The sequence below is a fragment of the Nyctereutes procyonoides genome, unplaced genomic scaffold (genome assembly GCF_905146905.1).
Source record: "Nyctereutes procyonoides isolate TBG_1078 unplaced genomic scaffold, NYPRO_anot_genome, whole genome shotgun sequence".
NCBI lineage: Eukaryota > Metazoa > Chordata > Mammalia > Carnivora > Canidae > Nyctereutes > Nyctereutes procyonoides.
In genome coordinates this window covers 67,311,113-67,331,239 of record NW_026575146.1, presented here as the reverse complement: position 1 = coordinate 67,331,239, position 20,127 = coordinate 67,311,113, and the positions used below count along the sequence as shown (strand labels likewise).

General features: G+C 44.7%; 1 protein-coding gene and 1 pseudogene across 1 annotated transcript; one reads left to right on the top strand and one right to left on the bottom strand.

Annotated features, from left to right (window-relative positions):
- Window positions 1-1,647: 1,647 nt before the first annotated feature.
- Window positions 1,648-10,475, bottom strand: LOC129500046 (3-ketoacyl-CoA thiolase, mitochondrial-like; annotated as a pseudogene).
- LOC129500700 (zinc finger protein 548-like) lies at window positions 10,220-19,646 on the top strand. The gene is made up of 4 exons (XM_055311369.1): window positions 10,220-10,725; window positions 12,396-12,437; window positions 14,786-14,912; window positions 16,473-19,646. The coding sequence occupies exons 1-4, from the start codon at window positions 10,711-10,713 to the stop codon at window positions 18,038-18,040; spliced, it is 1,752 nt and encodes a 583-aa protein (XP_055167344.1). The 5' UTR covers window positions 10,220-10,710; the 3' UTR covers window positions 18,041-19,646.
- Window positions 19,647-20,127: the final 481 nt, after the last annotated feature.

Genomic DNA, 20,127 nt, shown 5'->3' with positions numbered 1-20,127 from the left:
TTTCCAGTTGGCTTCTTTCATTTAGTATTATGCACTTGTTTCCTCTGTGTCTTTCAAAGCATAGCATATTTCTTTTAATCACTGAATAATATTGTTTGTATGAATGTACCAAGATTTGTTTATTCATTCTCCTAGGTAAAGATATCTTGATTGTTTCTAAGTTTTGGGAATTATGCATAAACCTGTTGTACACCCATATAGCAATATTGTGTGGACATAACTTCTCAGCTCATTTGGGCACATGCATGGTTACTGCATTCCATGGTAACAGTATATTTAGTTATGTAAGAAACTTTCCAATTCATTTTAGAAGTGCTATACTATTTTTATTTTCCACTAAATAAGAGTTTTTGTTGCTTAACATCCTTTCCAGTTATTAATATTGTCATTATTTTAGTCTTTATTTTTTTAAAGATTTTTAAATTTATTTTGGAGAAAGAGAGCATAAGTGGGAGAGGCAGAGGGAGTGGGAGAGAGAATTGCAATCAAACTCTGCATTGAGCATAGAGCCCGACGGGGTTTGATCCCAGGACCCTGAGATCACAACCTGAGCCAAAACCAAGAGTCAGGTGCTTAGCCAACTGTGCTACCCAGATGTCCCTGTCATTATTTTAGATTTTAGCCATTCAAGTAGGTAGTGGTATCTCATTTTTTTGAAATCTGTTGTTTTTTATCTAATTTTTCTAATGACATATGTTGTAAATTTTTATATTCTCCTAACTTTGTCTTTTGCAGAGAAGATTTTTTTTATTTTAATCAATTGCATCTTATCCCATTTTTATTGATAAATTGTGATTTTTGTGTTGTATCTCAAAATTTACCACCAAACATAAGGTCACATAGATTTTCCCCTCTGTTATTTTCTAGGGGTCTTACAATTTTGTATTTTACATTTAGATCTATAATACATTTTGAATGAAATTTTGTGAAAAGTGTAAATTCTATATATAGATTCATTTTTTTTTACTTGTGGTTTTTCACTTGTAGCACCATACTTTAAAAAGTTTGTCCTTTGTCCACTTAATTGCCTTTGCTTCTTTGTCAGAGGTAAGTGGATGATATTTGTGTTGACCTATTTCTGGGCTCTCAGTTTCAATTTCTGTACATCTGTTGGGATGATCCTGTGGTGGGGTTTTAGGGTTTCTTCCTCTTTTTTTGTCTTTTAAAAAATATTTTATTTATTACTTATTAGCGAGAGTGAGTGTGAACAGGTGGAGGGGCAAAGGGAGAGTATATCCAAACAGACTCCCGCTGAGCACAGAGCAGGATAGTGGGGCTCAATCCCAGGAACGTGAGGTCATGACCTGAGCTGAAACCAATTTTTTCTTAAGTATTATTTATTCCATTCTCTTGCAATCATATTACCTAAGGTATAAATGGTAATTATATGGCAAGAGAATACAATTTCTTTTAAGGCCTCTGTAGTTTGTTTTTTGTGCAGAAATACATCATATTTTGTACAAATTTTGGAGAACTTATATACTTATTCATTCACGAGAAATACATCTTTGCCTCCTTATCCCTTAATCCCACTCAGCCACTTGCAGTAGAGAGCACATCTAGGTTCACAGCTGCTCTGAAGATCACCTGCTTTGCTGTGGTCTGGCCCAGCACAGTACCAGGGGGCCTTGGTGGGCCACCTACACCTCAGGCTGTGCTCTCAATGACAATAGCAATGCCTTGGCCGCCTCTGATACAAACTGATATAGTGGTGTATTTCCTGCCCCAATCCTTAATTCATGAACCAGGTGTGCCATAGTTCTTGTTCCAGATTCTCCCAGAGGATGACCCAAAGCAATGGCTCCGCCATTCACATTGGTTTTACTTGGGTCAAGATGCAAACTCTTCTCAACTGCTAAGTACTGAGGAGCAAAAGCTTCATTCACCTCTACCAAATCCAGTCCTTAAGACTCCATCCTGTTTTCTTCAGTTCCCCGTTGATAGCAGAGATAGGACCAATACCCATGATAGAGGGACATCCAGACACGAAATAGCCCACAATTCTTGCCAGTGATGTGAAGTTGTGTGTGTGTGTGTATGTGTGTGTGTGTAACAGCATTTTCACTATCTATGATTAACAGCTCCAGCGCCATCAGATACCCTTGATGCATTCCCTGCAGTCACAATTTCTTTCTTGAATACTGGGGGAAGTTTATTTAACTGATCCAGGATTGTTAGAGGCTGAGCATGCTCATCTACTGTGTCTTTCCCCTTCTTAGCCTTCACCTCAGTTGGTGCCATCTCATTATTAAAGTAGCCAGCATCATTAGCAGCTTTCCACCCCTACTGGGACTACAGGGCGTACTTGTCACAGTCTTCTCTATGTTTTGCAGCAAGAGTCTCTGCAGCAATTCCCATGGGGAGTTGGATATACTGATCTGTTAATCTTCACCACAAAGCATCTTCCAGCTTGAGATCTGATTCAAACTTGATTCCAAAATATATGTTTCTGACGCGGTAGGGAGACTGACTTATATCAGTCTTGTAGTCCTGGGACTAATCCCCTTCCTTATGATGTATTATCCTTCATATGTGTTAAAGAATCAGATTTTCTGATAAATTTAAAAAGTTTTTTTAAAAAGATTATTTATTTATTTATTTATTTAAAAGAGAGGGAGAGGGAGTGCAAGTGGGAGGAGGGGCAGAAGGAGAGAATTTTCAAGTAGACTCCTTGCTGAGTATGCAGCTGGACAGAGGGCTTGATTTCATGACCCACGAGATCATGACCTGAGCCAAAACCAAGAGTTGGTTGCTCAACTAACAGAGCCACTCAAGTGCCCTAAATTTTCTGGTATGTATTATATATATATATAAGTAAGGGTTAATTGGCTTGTAGGTTTTTTTAAGATTTTATTTTTATTTATTTATGACAGACACACACACACACACAGAGAGAGAGAGAGAGAGAGAGAGGCAGAGACGCAGGCAGAGGGAGAAGCAAGCTCCATGCAGGGAGCCCGACGCAGGACTTGATCCAGGGCCTCCAGGATCACCAAACCGCTGGGCCACCAGGGCTGCCCTGGCCTGTAGTTTTTGTGTATTTTCTGTATATCACTTTTTGATCAAAAGAATCTTAACCTCATAGAATGGATGGGGGAATATGCCTTCTTTCTATTCTGGAAGATTTTGTGAAAACTAGTGACATTTGTTTTATTTTTTATTTATTTTTTATTTATTTTTATTTTATTTTATAAATTAATTTTTATTGGTGTTCAATTTACCAACATACAGAATAACACCCAGTGCTCATCCCGTCAAGTGTACCCCTCAGTGCCCGTCACCCATTCACCCCCACCCCCCGCCCTCCTCCCCCTCCACCACCCCTAGTTCATTTCCCAGAGTTAGAAGTCTTTATGTTCTGTCTCCCTTTCTGATATTTCTCACACATTTCTTCTCCCTTCCCTTATATTCCCTTTCACTATTATTCATATTCCCCAAATGAATGAGAACATACACTGTTTGTCCTTCTCCGGTTACTATGGCCAAGTTCAAAAAGGGTGTTGCCTGAGTTCTCCTCTGGGATTTTGATGGAATCTTGTCTCACATTTAGATCTTTCATCTATTTTGAGTTTATCTTTGTGTATGGTGCAAGAGAGTGGTCCAGTTTCATTCTTCTGCATGTGGATGTCCAATTTTCCCAGCACCATTTATTGAAGAGAGTGTCTTTCTTCCAGTGGATCGTCTTTCCTCCTTTATCGTATATTAGTTGACCATAAAGTTCAGGGTCCACTTCTGGGTTCTCTGTTCTGTTCCATTGATCTATATGTCTGTTTTTGTGCCAGTACCACACTGTCTTGATGAACACAGCTTTGTAGTACAACCTGAAATCTGGCATTGTGATGCCCCCAGATATGGTTTTCTTTTTTTAAAATTCCCCTGGCTGTTTGGGGTCTTTTCTGATTCCACACAAATCTTAAAATAATTTGTTCTAAGTCTCTGAAGAAAGTCCATGGTATTTTGATAGGGATTGCATTATACGTGTAAATTGCCCTGGGTAACATTGACATTTTCACAATATTAATTCTGCCAATCCATGAGCATGGAATATTTTTCCATCTCTTTGTGTCTTCCTCAATTTCTTTCAGAAGTGTTCTATAGTTTTTAGGGTATATTTTGAGAACCATTTGAATGGTAAATGGTTCTCCAACCTTTTATTTTCAGGTTGTAGGTGTCCTTCTGTCTAAAATGAGTCTCTTGTAGACAGCAAATAGATGGGTCCTGCTTTTTTATCCAGTCTGAAACCCTGGGCCTTTTGATGGGGTCATTAAGCCCATTCACGTTCAGAGTTACTATTGACAGATATGAGTTTAGTGTCATCATGATATCTATTTAGTCCTTGTTTTTGTGGATTGTTCCACTGAACTTCTTCTTAAAGGGGAGTTTTAAGAGTCCCCCTTAAAATTTCTTGCAGAGCTGGTTTGGAGGTCACATATTCTTTCAGTTCCTGCCTGTCTTGGAAGCTCTTTATCTCTCCTTCCATTTTGAATGAGAGCCTTGCTGGATAAAGTATTCTTGGTTGCATGTTCTTCTCATTTAGGACCCTGAATATATCCTGCCAGCCCTTTCTGGCCTGCCAGGTCTCTGTGGAGAGGTCTGCTGTTACCCTAATACTCCTCCCCATAAAAGTCAGGGACTTCTTGTCTCTTGCTGCTTTAAGGATCTTCTCTTTATCTTTGGAATTTGCAAGCTTCACTATTAAATGTCGAGGTGTTGAACGGTTTTTATTGATTTTAGGGGGGGATCTCTCTATTTCCTGGATCTGAATGCCTGTTTCCCTTCCCAGATTGGGAAAGTTTTCAGCTAGGATTTGTTCAAATACATATTCTGGCCCTCTGTCCCTTTCGGCGCCCTCGGGAACCCCAATTAAACGTAGGTTTTTCTTCCTTAGACTGTCATTTATTTGCCTTAATCTGTCTTCATGGTCCCTTAATTGATTGTCTCTTTTTTCCTCAGTTTCCCTCTTTGCCATTAACTTGTCTTCTATGTCACTCACTCGTTCTTCCACCTCGTTAACCCTCGTCGTTAGGACTTCTAGTTTGGATTGCATCTCATTCAATTGATTTTTAATTTCTGCCTGATTGGATCTAAATTCTGCAGTCATGAAGTCTCGTGAGTCTTTAATGCTTTTTTCTAGAGCCACCAGTAGCTGTAGAATAGTGCTTCTGAATTGGCTTTCTGACATTGAAGTGTAATCCAGATTTTGTAACTCTGTGGGAGAGAGGGCTGTTTCTGATTCTTTCTTTTGAGGTGAGGTTTTCCTTCTAGTCATTTTGCTCAGTGCAGAGTGGCCAAAAACAAGTTGTATTGGAACACGGGGGAGTATCACTGGTCCGTCCAGCTGGTCTTCTGGGGGAGGGGCCTGCTGTGCTGATTTTCAGATGTTAGCACTTGGGGGAGCTGCTCTGCCCCTGCCTGCTGCCGGGCTCAGCAGGGGTTGTTTACCCCCGTGGGGCCCCAGGAGGAACAGCAGCAGTTGCTATGGCAACTCTGGAAGCCTGGATTTAGCCTCCGCAGGAATGCCTGCCCGGGGGAGGCCGGATCCTGGGCTGTGTCCCGGCGCCCTGTGCTCCGGGGCCTGCGCTGTTGGATTCGCGCTCCCGCCCTGCAGCTCCCTCCCTGGAGCCCCTCCGAGCTGCTCCGGTTGGTCCCTCCGTGTGCGCTGCAGCCCTTAGGGAGCTCGGAGCACTCTCCTGCGCTCGCAGGTGTCTGTTAGTGTCCCAGGGAGCCTGAGGGCATCCCCGCTCTCCTGGGTCCTGCTCTAACTCCCTGCGAGCCCCTTTCCGCCCGCCCGGGAAGGTTGGTGCAGCTCCTGCTTCTCCGGGACCGGGCTCTCCTGTCCTGGGGACACTCGCCCCGGCCCTAGCCCGGCTCCTCGCGGGGCCCCTCCCCCTCGGAGGCCTTTTGTTCCTTTATTTCTTTTCCCCCCGTCTTCCTACCTTGATAGAAGCGCGGACTCTTCTCACTGTAGCATTCCAGCTGGTCTCTCTTTACATCTCAGGCCGAATTCGTAAATTTTCAGGATTGTTTGAAGGTTATCTAGGTAATTTGGTGGGGACAGGCGATTTGGGGACCCTGCTCTTCCGCCATCTTGCCCCTCCCTCGTGACATTTGTTTTAAATGGTAGGTAGAATTCCTTACTGAAGGAAGCTGGGCTTGGGATTTTCTTGTGGGAAGATGTCCAATTATTATTATTAGTGTATTTCTCTGTAGATTTTCTTATAAAAAAGGATTTTATTTATTTATTCATGAGAGACACACAGAGAGAGGCAGAGACACAGGCAGAGGGAGAAGCAGGCGCCATGCAAGGAGCCTTGATGCGGGACTGAATCCTAGGTCTCCAGGATCACGCCCTGGGCTGAAGGTGGCGCTAAACCGCTGAGCCACCAGGACTGCCCTGTAGATTTTCTTCTTCTATCAATTTTAATAATTTGTGTCTTTTAAGGAATTTGTATATTTAATTGAAGTTGTTTAAGTTTGGTGGTAAAGTTGCCCATAATATTTCCTTTTGATACTTTTTTTTAAAAAAAAGGATTTTATTTAATTATTTGAAAGAGAGAGCACAAGCAGATGGGAGGGGCAGAGGAAGAGGGAGAAGCAGGCTCCCAGCTGAGCAGTGAACCCCACGTGGGGCTCCATCCCAGGACCCTCGGATCATGAGCAGCTGAAGGCAGATGCTTAACTGGCTGAGCCACCCAGGTGCCCCTCCTCATGATACTTTTAATTTCTGTAAGGTCAGTAATGATATTTCCCCTTCATTCCCAATTTTCTTAATTTCTCTTATTTTCTTTTTTTAAGCTTTTATTCATTTATTTGAGAGAGAGAGAGAGTGGAGGGAGGGGAGAGGGAGAGGCAGAGAATCTTAAGCAGACTCTAATGTAGGGCATGGAGCTCGAAGTGGGGCTCAACCCACAACCCTGAGATCATGACCTGAGCCAAAACCAAGAGTCAGATACTTAACTAACTGAACCACTCATGCGCCCCTCTCCTCTTATTTTCTTGACCTACCTAAACTAAAGCTGTCAATTTCATTAATTTTTTGAAAGAACCAGCTTTTTATTTTCATCAGTTTTTGTAGTGTTTTCCTGCTTGAGTTTTGTTAATCTTTATAAATAAAGTCTATGTGTTCCCCATCTCCTGTATTTGGCAGAGACTCAAAGGCAAACAGGGGAGTGGGAATGCTTTATAACGGAAAAAAGGTAAGGTTTCAAGTATGCCTTGATTGTAGAATGCTGGCATGAGGAAGTAGCAGGGGAAGCTAAATAAAAGTGGGAATCTTGTGTGATCTGTTAAGCGTACCTATTTGGCATTCTCTGGTTGCTCCTAAGTAGGAAGTTTGGGCATAAATTAGGGAAGGTCCTAGTAATTAAGTCCCTAACTGCTGACTTTTCTGCAATATATTGTAAAAAGCTGTAATACAGGATATATAGGGTATTCTGTAAGTCAATCTAGGAATCAGGACCAAATCATTAAACACAGGACATGTCCTTGAATTGTGACCATGTCTTGATTTATGAAGGTGACTGGGTGAACATGGAGAGGTCAATGCCATTAAGGGGAAAATTGTGCTACTCAACAGTTTCCTGTGTTATGAGTGGTAAATTAACATTTGCTTAGTACAAAACTAAGGTCCTCAAATAAATGAATAAAAGCTTTTTTTAAAAAAAGAAGAAAATAAGAGAAATTAAGAAAATCTGGAATGAAGAAATATTACTGACCCTACAGAAATTAAAAATATCATAAGGAGGGGCACCTGGGTTGCTCAGCCAGGTAAGCATCTGCCTTCAGCTGCTCATGATCCCAGATGCCTGATGGTGGATCAGATCACAGTTCAATGACGGACCATGAGAGAAGTTGAAATAGAGAAGTGTATACTCAACAGGTCTTGGAGGAAGTACATGGCACACTTCCAGGGGCCACACAGGGACATCAAGGCAAAAGTGCAGGCAGAAAGAAAGGCAGGACCCAGTGCACATGCCTTTACTAGGGTCCATGGGTTGAGTGCTTTTGGGTTTCCCAGCTGAAGTCAGATTGGTCAACTCATTTTTCTTTATGGGGCTTGAACTCATGACCCTAATATCAAGACCTGAGCTGAGATCAAGAGACAGAGGTTTAAGTGATTTAGCCACCCAGGTGGCCCCAGGTGATCAGTTCAAACCAAAAAGAGCTGAGTTTTGATAAGCTCCAAGAAGGTCTTTTTTTTTTTTTTCAAGAAGGTCTTATGTAAGGGTGAACATAAGGCAAAGGTGCTAGGAGGCTGTGGACAATTAATTACAAGGGTCTTTGGAAAGTCCTATCAGGAACTTACATTTGTTTGTGGCTCTTTGGGCTGTTATGTAGGACATGTGGTTCCATGAAAGGGTATGACTTGTCAGTGTAAGGTCCCTGCAGGTGGCTTGGCCAAACAAAGTGGATACCGAGACAATGATACCATGAGGTAACTTGGCTAAATTTTCAACATCCTGGAAATAAGAGACCAAGCACACCACAGAGGTCCACATGAAACCATGTCACACGCAAGAAGGAGGGCATGGGAGGAGGAACTGAGTGCCTTTACGACTAAAGTGTCAGGAAGTACCTAGGTAGAGACATGCCCTATTCGGCAGGAAGCAAAACACACATTAGGGTTTGTTCTTGAGGTATTTGTTGTTTTTTTTTAAGATTTTATTTATTTATTCGTGAGAGACACAGAGAGGCAGAGACACAGGCAGAGGGAGAAGCAGGCTCCACGCAAGGAGGCCAACGTGGGACTCGATCCTGGGACTCCAGGATCACGCCCTGGGCCGAAGGCAGGCGCTAAACCGCCGAGCCATCCAGGAATCCCCAAGTTATTTGTAATAGGAGTTTTGCAAGTCTGTGAAACTGACTTTCAAGAGAGAAGTACACATCTTTGACTATTAGTTTGGCCTTCAGATAAATGAATGTTTAATAGACAAACACAGAACAGTCCTAAATACAGAGAGCAGCTGGCAACCCTATCCCCAATGTGTCCTATGTACCCGCTATTGTGCCTGAAACCCAGTAGGTATACACCACATTATTTTGATCAGTAAATACATACCACAGCACAGTTTGCCTGTTCATTTCACCTTTTAGGCAAGTCTTTCAAAATATTGTCTCTATCCCTCCAAGCAGTTACTGGCCACATTGTCAAGTATAAAAACGATCTCATTTTGGAGAAAAAAACATGAGTGTGGCCCAGATTGAAGCACAGCCATAGGCTTAGCTTCATTCTCTTGCTTTTCAGATTTCATGGTCTGTCAACCTTCACTGGGATCTTAGCCTTTCTTAATTTTTTTAACGTACTACATGTATGTTTCCTTAGAAATATTTCTGCTACACTCTGAATAACTGATCATGTCAGTAATTTCCAATTCACAAATGTTTTTCACAGATAATTTCCACTCCCTGTGATGGCACTGTTGCTAGAATTTTACTGAAACAATAAACTCCTTCCCAGAAAAGATATGAGATAGGTAGTGGATCCCTAACCTTTGTCTCAAGAACAGGATGCTCCCTTTTTACAGGTGCCCCAACATGAAAGGAGCACACACCATTCTGGCAGAAGATGGTATGTCTCAGATCACTGTTCTTTTCAGACAGATTTCTAAAAAAGATTTTATTCATTTATTCATGAGAGAGAGAGAGAGAGACAGAGAGAGGCAGAGACACAGGCTCCACGCAGGGAGCCCGACGTGGGACTCGATCCCAGGTCCTCAGGATCACACCTCGGGCCGGAGGCAGGCGCTAAACCGCTGAGCCACCCAGGGATCCCCAGATTTCAGATTTTTAAAGGAATTGACAAATACCTCAGGTATGTAGTAGTAGCATTTCAAGAAATACTACTCACTCAGTGGGTTCAAACACAATCACTGTCTGATTCTGAAGGCATGAATGATGTTTTCCTAGGAATCAGCACAGCGTCATCCTGCTTGTTGTTCATCCTACCTACTTCAGTGCCCCATCATATCTTCCCCTCCATGGCTCTGTCTGAAGCATTTCTTTCTTATCCTGTGACACATATGCTACTCGTTAAAACTAACTCCAGAGATCCAGTCTATATTTGAAAAGTGACAAGGTCGTTGACAGCTATGAGTCAAGGTGGCATCGTGATACGGTGTGTCCCTTTGGATGTGATAGCCTTTGGGAACCTATCAAGCTTCGAAGCATATGGAGTAACAGGTCTCTAATCATTCTGTGACTTCCAGACTGAGCTCCAAGAAATCTGGGTAAGTCCCATTAAAGAACAGGCGAGGCCCCGCACCACCTGTGGAGCCACGGAACTCCATTTCCCAGAGCCCCTGCTGAGGCCTGGACTGGTCCTTCACCCGCCACGTAAGTAGGAGGGCCTTCGTCTTCTGGGGAAGTTGGTAGCGATAGCGGAAACTACGATACCCATAAGTCTGCGGTGCAGGGCGGTGGCGGCGGCGACTGAGCCAATGAAGCCTTGAGAGAAGAATGCTTGCATGAGTGCGCATCGTGTGGGGGCGGGACTTCCGGCGTTCCTTCTCGTCAGTTTGGTGGCTGTCCGGCTCCGGGGTTCAGGGCTTTCTAGGCGCTTCGCGGAGGCGGAGGCGGAGGTGACGAGGCGGAAGAGCGTGAGGAGAGGCGTCGTACCCGCCGCAAAAGCGGCTGCCAGGGCCCGCGTCCCCTCCCAGTCGCCCGCCGCTCCTCGTTCCGTTTTCCCACTGGTCGGAGGCGGAGGCCGCGCTGATGAAGCCGGCTCAGGTGGGTTCTGGACCCTCGGACCCTTAGGCCGCTGGCCCCGCCACCCGAGCGCCGCAGCCCGGATGGAGGGGCGTCCGCTCAGCTCCCCGCAGCCATGCCCTAGAGGCGGGGATGGGGGAGATGGGGCCCGGCGTGGGGACCCGGTTCCGCCGGTGCGGGGTGGGGGGCGGGTGCTCCTGAGTCCGGGCAGGGGGATGAGGGGACCAGTGCCCCCTGTGTATGCGGGAAACAGAGGGCGAGGCGGAGTGTCTCCTGCAGCGGCGGCATGGGCAGCCAGGGTCCACGGGAGGTCGCAGGGAGGCGAGGAGGGGCGGGGCTTGCCTAGAGTCAGTTTAGGGTAGGGGAGACTGCTGAGGAGACACCGCAGGCCTCTCTGGAGGAGTTGTAGTGGAGGCTGGACCCGGGCGCTGGCGGGAGAGGGAAACACGATGAGCTTAGGCGTGGGGAGCGGATCCTGCTGCATCACATAGACATGTGAGCAAAAGTAGGGAGTGAAGGGCCATGTCAAGACCCGAGCATCTGAAAAGATGGAGGTGGGGAAGCGAGCCCAAGGAGCAGGTATTCGGAAATCCTGAGCTTGATTTTGGACGTGTTAATGCTAAGATAGCTCAGGTGGAGACATGACGTGAGTATATGGACGTAGAGATCTGGAGGGCGGAGAAGGGGGCTGTGTTGTCAGAGTTGTGGAGGGTGGGCTGCACCAGAGGTTGGCCTGAGGACCACATCAAAGAAGGAGTCTTCAGATGATTTCTGATGGTAAGGGAGGTGAGGGCTGAGAAATGGCGGGCAGGGTATGGGAACCAGGTGTTGGCATCCCTGATGTTGCTTCAGAAAAGAGCAGATTTGCTGTAAGAGAGATCTTTTGTCTATGTCCTTAGGAAGAGGGGTGTTGCTGGGATGAGGAGCTTCCCTTTGGTGGAACTGGTGTTATGTGCTAGTATTGACTCTCCACTTGGGGACTCAGCTGACCCTCAGGGCCACTCACTATGGAACAAGGGAAAAGTCAGCCAGGCTGATGGAGCCTCAGGCTCCATGACAGGGGACTGCTTCCTTACTCCCACCGTTCAGTGCATGAGATATGAGCGGCTATCCAGTCCAGTGCCTGCAACAAGCTCCCTTTTGAGGGTTCTGTAACAGACAGACCCTGTTGCTATATGTGCTAGTAGCTTGTCTGCCTGCTCAACCTTTTCTAGGATCTCGTTCATTTAATATATAAAAAATTTGTGGTCTTAAATATTAATTAATCAATATCCCTTTTAAAATGTACACAGAGGTAAACAATTAGAAATGAACCTATTCAACAAGTTAAATGTGTATAAACACTTCATAATTAATTTGACATTAATTTACCTCTTAGTGTTTTTGTTTATATGTAAAGTTTTATGTATGGTATCTTATGAAATCTTAAAGTGGTAAAAATAAAGACCTCAGATTTCAAAATCCCAGCACTTCATTTGCACTGAAAATATACACAAAACTGTCAATCCCATGGAATGAAGCTCTGGGTGACAACTGAAAAGAGGCAGCACTGTTTTCTAGAGGAGCTGAACTTTGACTGTCAGGCTGAGATCACTTTGCTCCAGGGTGGACAGGGTAGGGGTGCTGGTCCAGCTCAGCTCATGGGATCCTTCCATGGTTACCTGTTTCTCATGGTCTCCTTCTGCCCGTAGTGTCCCATGGAGGTGGCAGAGATGCTTATGGACCCTGGGCAGGTGAGTGGAGGGTGTCCCACCTTTCAAACATCCCAATTGTCACGCAGGTGGTTTTGGCACCCGATACCTATATCAGGGAGTGGTACTTTCCTGAGACTTCTCTTATCCTTCTCACTCTCTCGAGTCTGAAGACCATGTGCTTTCCCCAGGCCCAGGATCCTACATTTAGATTGTATATGTTTTTAACAACTGATGTTATAAGATGTGGCCGGAAGTCCTGGCCACAGGATTCAGAACATTCACATGCTTGTAGGTGAGACTTGGCTGGGATGTTCAGGAGACTGCTGGTCTCTCATATCTGGTGAGAATGGGGAGCCACCTTGGGATTAGATAGGAGTATGCAGGTATCAGACTTCAAGTGACAGGTTGGGGCTCTGGATCTCTAATCTGAGGTTGGTGGGAAGTAGGGAAGGTTAGAAACAGAAGAGGAAGGTGCTATGACTCAGATTTTAATAGGTTCCCCTTGACTGCAGAGTGAAGGACAGACAGGGGGATATCAGTGAAATTCTTGTAGCAGTAAAGGTAAGTGTTGTAGTGGTGGCTACGCAGGAGTGGTGGCTATGGTGGTAGAGGAGTAGTTGGTTTCTGGATGGGTTTTGAACTAGAGCCACTCATACTTTATGATATTGAGACTCAGGGAGAAGAGAGATGGGATGGAGGGAAGAACTGGGGATGCCCCCAGATTTTTGGCCTTATTCAAGCACCCATCCTTCCTAATAAAAATGGAGGAAGTCAGTGGTATGAGGAATTTGCAGATGGAACATGAAGAGTTAGTTTTTGTCTATGTCACAAATGCCCCAGAGATTCCAAGGAGAGGTATCAAGTAGGCACAAGGCAGAGTCCTAGGGTTCCGAGAATAGATTCAAATTGGAGACAGCCACAACATGGTGACTGGGTGTGTGCTAGGATGAAATTATGGAGCAGATTTAGGAGGCAGCATCTCTAGATCATGGTGGCAATGGCATTAGAGGAGCAGGAATGGGAATGAAGGGCCTGAGTACTGGGGTTTTTTGTTTGTTTGTATTTAAGAGATTTATTTATTTGAGAGAGAGAGCGTGCATGTGAGTGGGGAGAGGGGCAGAGGAACATAGAGAATCTCAAGCTGACTCCTGCTGAGCAGAGCCTGTAATGAGGTTGGATCCCACTAGCCATGAGATCATGACCTGAGTTGAAACCAAGAGTTGGATGCTTAAGTGACTGAGTTGCTCAGGTGCCCTGAGTACTCGGTTTCTTAATTGGGCACCTGGGTGATGGTCATGGGCATCACAAGGCTGAAGAAGCCGAGTGTGTGTGTGTGTGTGTGTGTGTGTGTGTGTGTGAGAGAGAGAGAGAGAGAGAGAGAGAGAGAGAGAGAGTCTTCTGAGACTGGAGGGCATATGAGATAGATGTTGAGGGGGAAACTAGTTAGCTTGAAGCATTGCTAGACCTCATGTGTAGTGGGAGGAAGACCTCCCCATGTGGGTGGGGAGGTAAGTGTACCTGGGCTTCAGATGAGAGAGGTAGGTTCTGACTGCTTATGGGACAGTTGGTATGATATAGAAGGGAGAAAGGGCTGAGAGTGTGTGAGGTCCTCACACAGGTAGGTGGCCGGCGGGAGAGAGGGAGTGCCCTACATTGTCAGGCCCACAACCTAGGTGATGTCTTCTGCCCCTCCTTTCCTCATGTTTTATGCTGTGTTCTGGACACAGTGATCAATGGGAATGAGGAGAGAGTGGGCAGCAGTGCCACTGGCAGCTGGTAACGCTCCCACATTGGGAAGTCAGAGAGGAGGATGAGCAGGGAAGGCTGTGTGGAAGGACTGAAGGGCCTCTTGAGAGAGAAGCATATTGATAATTGCACCCACAGGAGGTGGGTGAGTGATGACATGGAGAAACCAATAACACTGAGAAAAGGTTCTTACTCTATTTCTCTAGAGGGTGGGAGGACACCATGTAACACAGGGCCACATGGGGAAGCCCTGGATTTGGTTAGGAACATATACACCAGCAAAGGGAATCTTTATGTCAGAGCCTTTATTGGACTCTGGGAGAAATGCAGGAAGGGTAGAGTGAAAAGCTTAGTGGTGGCTATTTTATATAATGTTAGTGTACCTGGGGTAGAAGGGATGTGTCTGGTTATCTGTACCTGGCCTGGGTTGATTTAGGACAAGGAAAGTGTTGACTTAGTGTGTGAGTTAGTAGAGGAAGTGGTTCAGAGTATGGGCACCAGACTGGAAGGGAGAGTTATAAACAAATTTGGCTGTTAGTTTAGCCCTGTAATTAATGAATGGCAGTCAGATGAATACAGAATCCATAAGACACAGTTAACACAAGAAGCAACTCATGAACCAAATGTTCCAATTTTGGCAGAGCCATGTGGTCTTTGAAGACGTGGCCATATATTTCTCCCAGGAAGAGTGGGGCCTCCTTGATGAAGCTCAGAGATTTTTGTACCATGCTGTGATGATGGAGAACTTTGCGCTTTTGTCCTCCCTAGGTAAGGCCCTCACACCCATGTCCTAGGTTGGACTGTTTTTTCCCCCTTTGTCCAAGAGCAGCTCTGTCCTTTCCACAAGACCAAGGGTAATACTTCTTTTCCTGCTTTCCCGGCATATGTGTTACTGGTGCCAGGACTGGGCTGTGTGCATTGTACTGTGTGCACTCTCCCCAAGGAGTCCCATCCCTGCTGCCCTAAATATTTGTAAGATAGGGCTCAGAGGTCAGAAATATTGAAGTTTATCTGAGAGATCCCTCAGACCTGGCTTGTCTCTGATTGGGTCGTTTAGTCAAGATGCTCAGAACCATGGTGCCTCAGGCTTCCCCCCTTCCTCTTGCTGACATTTCTTGGTTCCTGCCTGAGCAGAGCAGGAAGCCTGATGTGGGACTGGATCCCAGGATCATGACCTGAGCTAAAAGCAGATGTTTAACCAATTGAGCCACCCAGGCGCCCCGGGGCCACACTTCATTTCTACCTTTTCTTCTCCATTTTCATGTCTACTCTGAATACTAATCCCCTTTCCGCCACAATCTCACACCCATTGGGCTTCACCCCTCATCCTGTTGTCCTGGTCCCTTTGCAGGGCTCTCCAAGTTTGACCTATACTTAGGATATTGTGAGGCCTGCCTGCATCCGTAAGTAGTTCTTGAGTTGCATTATCACTGTAGTGTGTGGTTAGGGGTTTCTAGGTCTGTTTACAGTTTTCTACACTATGCTCACCAGTCACCAGGAGCAATAGCCCTTTGCGTGGGAGTGCCTTGAAAACCCTGCCTCTCCTCCCTACACAGAACCTGCAGTTTTAAATATCTGCCCCACCACCCCATCACCATTCATGTTTCAAGTCTCACTCCCAGTATGGTGGTATTAGGAGATGGTGCCTCTGCACCATGGGGGTCATGAAGGCAGAGCTGTCATGAATGGGATTAATGCTCTTATAAAAGAGACCCCACAGAGCCCCTTAGCCCCTTCCATTATGTGAGGACACTGAGAAGTCGACATGGGACAGAAGAGGGCCCTCACCCTGTGGCATCTTGCTGGCACCCTGATCTCAGAATTCCGGCCTCCAGGACTGTGAGAAATAAATTTCTGTTGTCTATAAGCTACGTGGTCTGTGGTATTTTATTGTGGCAACCCCAGTGAACTAAGACAGTACCTCTTGTTCTTTTTTAAGATTTTATTTACTTATTCATGAGAAACACTGAGAGAGAGGAAGAGACACAGGGAGAGGGAGAAGCAGGCTCCATGCAGGGAGCCTATGTGGAACTTGATCCCGGGACTCTAGGATCACACCCTGCGCTGAAGGCAGGCTCCAAACTGCTGAGCCACCCAGGTGTCCCAGACAGTACCCCTTGTGTCCTTCCCCAGTCAGGGCTCTCTCATCATGGAAACTTGCCAGGCTGAGCTCTGCACAGCAGGCCTTCCTCTCACTGTCTCTAGGCCCCCTTGCCCATCAGCAGGCCCATGGCCTCATCCGTGGGTGTGTCTGACACAGATTCCTATGAGGCTGCCTCTTCCCCAACAGAGTTAGCATGCACTTTACCAGCATTTCTCTGCTTCCAGGTTGCTGGCATGGAGCCCAGGATGAGGAGGCACCTTCAGAGCAAGGTGTTTCTTCAGGAGCATCACAGGTCAGGACTCCAAAGCTAGGCCCATCCATCCAGGAGGCCCAGCCCTGCGATGCATGTGGCCCAGGATGGAAAGACCTTTTGCGCTTGGCTGAGCATGATGGACTGTACCCCGATCAAGAGCTATACATTTGTGGGGCAAACCTACACTGGCACCAGAAGGAGCAGATTGGAGACAAATTTTCCAGAAGGGAAGAGGGGAGGTGTTCCTTTGCAATGAACAACAGTGTTCACAAGGCAGACAGTAGCTTCACGTGCAGCAAAGGTGGGAAGGTTTTCCTGGGCAGCACAGGCCTTCTCCAACACCTGGCCTATCACAATGCAGTGAAACCACATGGGGATACTGAGTGTGGGGAGGCCTTTGCATCTGGACAGAATGACTACAAGTGCGCTCAGTGTGGGAAAGCCTTCAGCCAAAAACAAATACTGCTTGAACACCAGAAAATCCACACTGGAGGAAGATCTTATGAATGCAGCAAATGCGGGATGGGCTTCATTAGAAAGTTTCACCTTGTGCAGCACCAGAAAATTCACACTGGAGAGAGGCCTTTTAAGTGCAATGAATGTGGGAAAGTCTTTAGGTACAATTCCATGCTCATTAGTCACCAGAGAATTCACACTGGATTAAGCCCTTATGAGTGTAACAAATGTGGGGAATTCTTTAAGTATAATGCCAACTTCATGAAACATCAGAGAATCCACACTGGAGAAAGGCCTTATGAATGCAGAGAATGTGGGAAGTTCTTTAGGTACAACTACAGATTGATACGACACAACAGAGTTCACACTGGAGAAAGGCCTTATAAATGTAGCGAATGTGGTAAATTTTTCAGGTACAGCTCCACATTTATTAGACATCAAAGAGTTCACACTGCAGAAAAGCCTTATGAGTGCAGTGAATGTGGAAAATTCTTTAGGTACAATTCCACACTCATTAAACACCAGAGAGTTCACACTGGAGAAAGGCCTTATGAGTGCAGTGAATGTGGGAAATTCTTTAGGTACACCTCTACACTCATTAGACATCAAAGAGTTCACACTGGAGAAAGGCCTTATGAGTGCAGCTTATGTGGAGAATTTTTTAGGTACAAGTCCAAGCTCATTAAACATTGGCAGAATCACACGGGAGAGAGGCCTTATGAATGCAGTGAATGTGGGAAATCCTTTAGGTACCACTGCAGACTCATTAGACATAAGAGAGTTCACACTGGAGAAAGGCCTTATGAGTGCAGTGTATGTGGAAAATTCTTTCGGTATAACTCCAACCTTATTAAACATTGGAGGAATCACACTGGAGAGAGGCCCTATGAGTGCAGTGAATGTGGGAAAGCCTTTAGCCACAAACATATACTTGTTGAGCATCAGAAAATCCACACCGGAGAAAGGCCCTATGAGTGCAGCAAATGTCGGAAGGCCTTCATTAGAAAGTCCCATCTTGTTCATCACCAGAAAATCCACAATGAAGACAGACCTATGAGTACCATAAATGTGGGGCATTCTTGAGATAAAACTCCAAGCCATTAACCAGAGAATTACACTGGTAAGGAAACATGGGTGCAGAGAATATGGCGAAGCCTTTAGGTACCACTCTAAACTCTACACTGGGAAGCACCTTATGAGTAGAGTAAATGTGCAAAATTGTTTTGGCACAGCTTGCCATTCATCAGACATCAAGAGATCACTGGACGAAGGCCTGGGTATAGTCAATATGCAGTCTTAGGTGCAACTCCAGCCCCATTACACATCAGAGAATTTGCAATGGAAAAAGACCTTATTTGTGCAACAAATGGCATTTGTTCATCTAAAACTCTAACCTCATTTGGCACCAAAAGTTCATACCACATTAGAGTATTGCAGAGGAGGAAAGACTTCAAATATCTGCTCTTCTTTGTCCCTGGGAAATACTGTAATATAGTTTTTTTTATTTTACATTTATGTTATGGCAAAGTGCATGTAGCACACATTACACTGTCTGAATTGTACAGTTTAGTAGTGTTAAAAAATTCACATATTTATGCAACTAATTTCCAGAATTCCTTTCATCTGGCAAAACTGAAACTATACCCATGAAACAGCTCCTTCTAGCCCCTCCCTACCACACCTGGAAACTTTTTATACCCCATCTATGAATTTGACTACTCTGTTTACTCTTTGTTAGTGGAATCATACAGTATTTGTCTTTTTGTGACTGGCTTGTTTTGCTTAGCAGGATTTCTCTATTTGTCAGCATTTCCTTCTGTTTTGAGAAGGAATCAGTTGACATACCTAAGATACAGGGAAGGGTGATGGTGGAGTCAATACAGCTTTGCCAGATGTTAAATTATTTCTAGAGGAAGAGGAGGTCCAGATTTTATATGGAATCTTTATTTCTTAACAGCTTTATTGATGTATTGACATATATTAAAACTGCATTTATTAAAAGTATAAAATATATTTTTCATATATGTGTCCGCAATGGGAGCATCACCAGAGTCGTGATAATGAATAATTCATAGCCCCTGTAGTTTCCATGCACCCTTTTTCATATTCTCTCTCCCAGCCCTACCCAACTTGCCATCCCCAAGTGGACACTCCAGTTTGCATTTTCTAGAATTTTCTATAAAGGGAATCCTATAGTTACTCTTGTATGCTGTTTTCACTAAGTGCATATATGTATTTTTAGTATTATCCATGCTGTGTGCATAAAAGCATGGCATCTAACAAGGCTGTGTGTTATGTATTAGAGCTGCAATGTCTATAAACAACAAAGGTGCTGATCACTGAGTGAAAGAGTTGTTTAGAAGGGGAAAGTGAGGGGCACCTGGGTGGGTCAGCGGTTGAATGTCTGCCTTCAGCCCAGGATGTGATCCTGGAGTCCTGGGATCAAGTCCCACATCAGGCTTCCTGCATGGAGCCTGCTTCTCTCTCTGTCTGTGTCTCTGCCTCTCTCTCTCTGTCTCTCATGAATAAACAAATAAAATCTTTATTTAAAAAAGATTTAGATAAAGTAAACTTAAGCTCAGTTTCTTGAATTCATTATCAAAAATTTTTGAACCATCTGAACCACAATTCTAAAAAATTCTTGCTTGACTTTTTTCTAGTAGTGTTTTAAAGCTATGTCTTTGTATCATAAAAATTCTTAGGGCGTTTTTATTTTTTTTATTGTGTAAAATACACAAAGTTTACTATCTTGTTATTTTTAAGTATTCAGTGTGTGATATATTAGTACCATTACGGTGTGTGTGTATGGGGGGGTGGGGATTTGTGTTTTGCTAATGGCCCAACAAGTTGAAAATCTGCAGAATAGGCCAGTAGGCTGGGGACCAAGGAAGTGTTGCAGTTCAGGCCCAAAGGCAGACTGCTGGGAGGGTTTCTTCTTGCTTGAGATCATCTTTTTGCTGTGTAATCTTCAAACCAGGTGGCTCATTGAGAAAGTTGAAATTTATAAAGGGCAGAAACAAACATTATACAATCGGAAATGGAAAGAAAGCAGTTTGAGAGTGAGACATAGGAAACAATTCTCAATTCCACTCTGTATTTTTCAAATCTCAACATGTGCAAAATATTTAATGAAAAAATTATCTAAATTTATATTTACATTTAAAACTTTG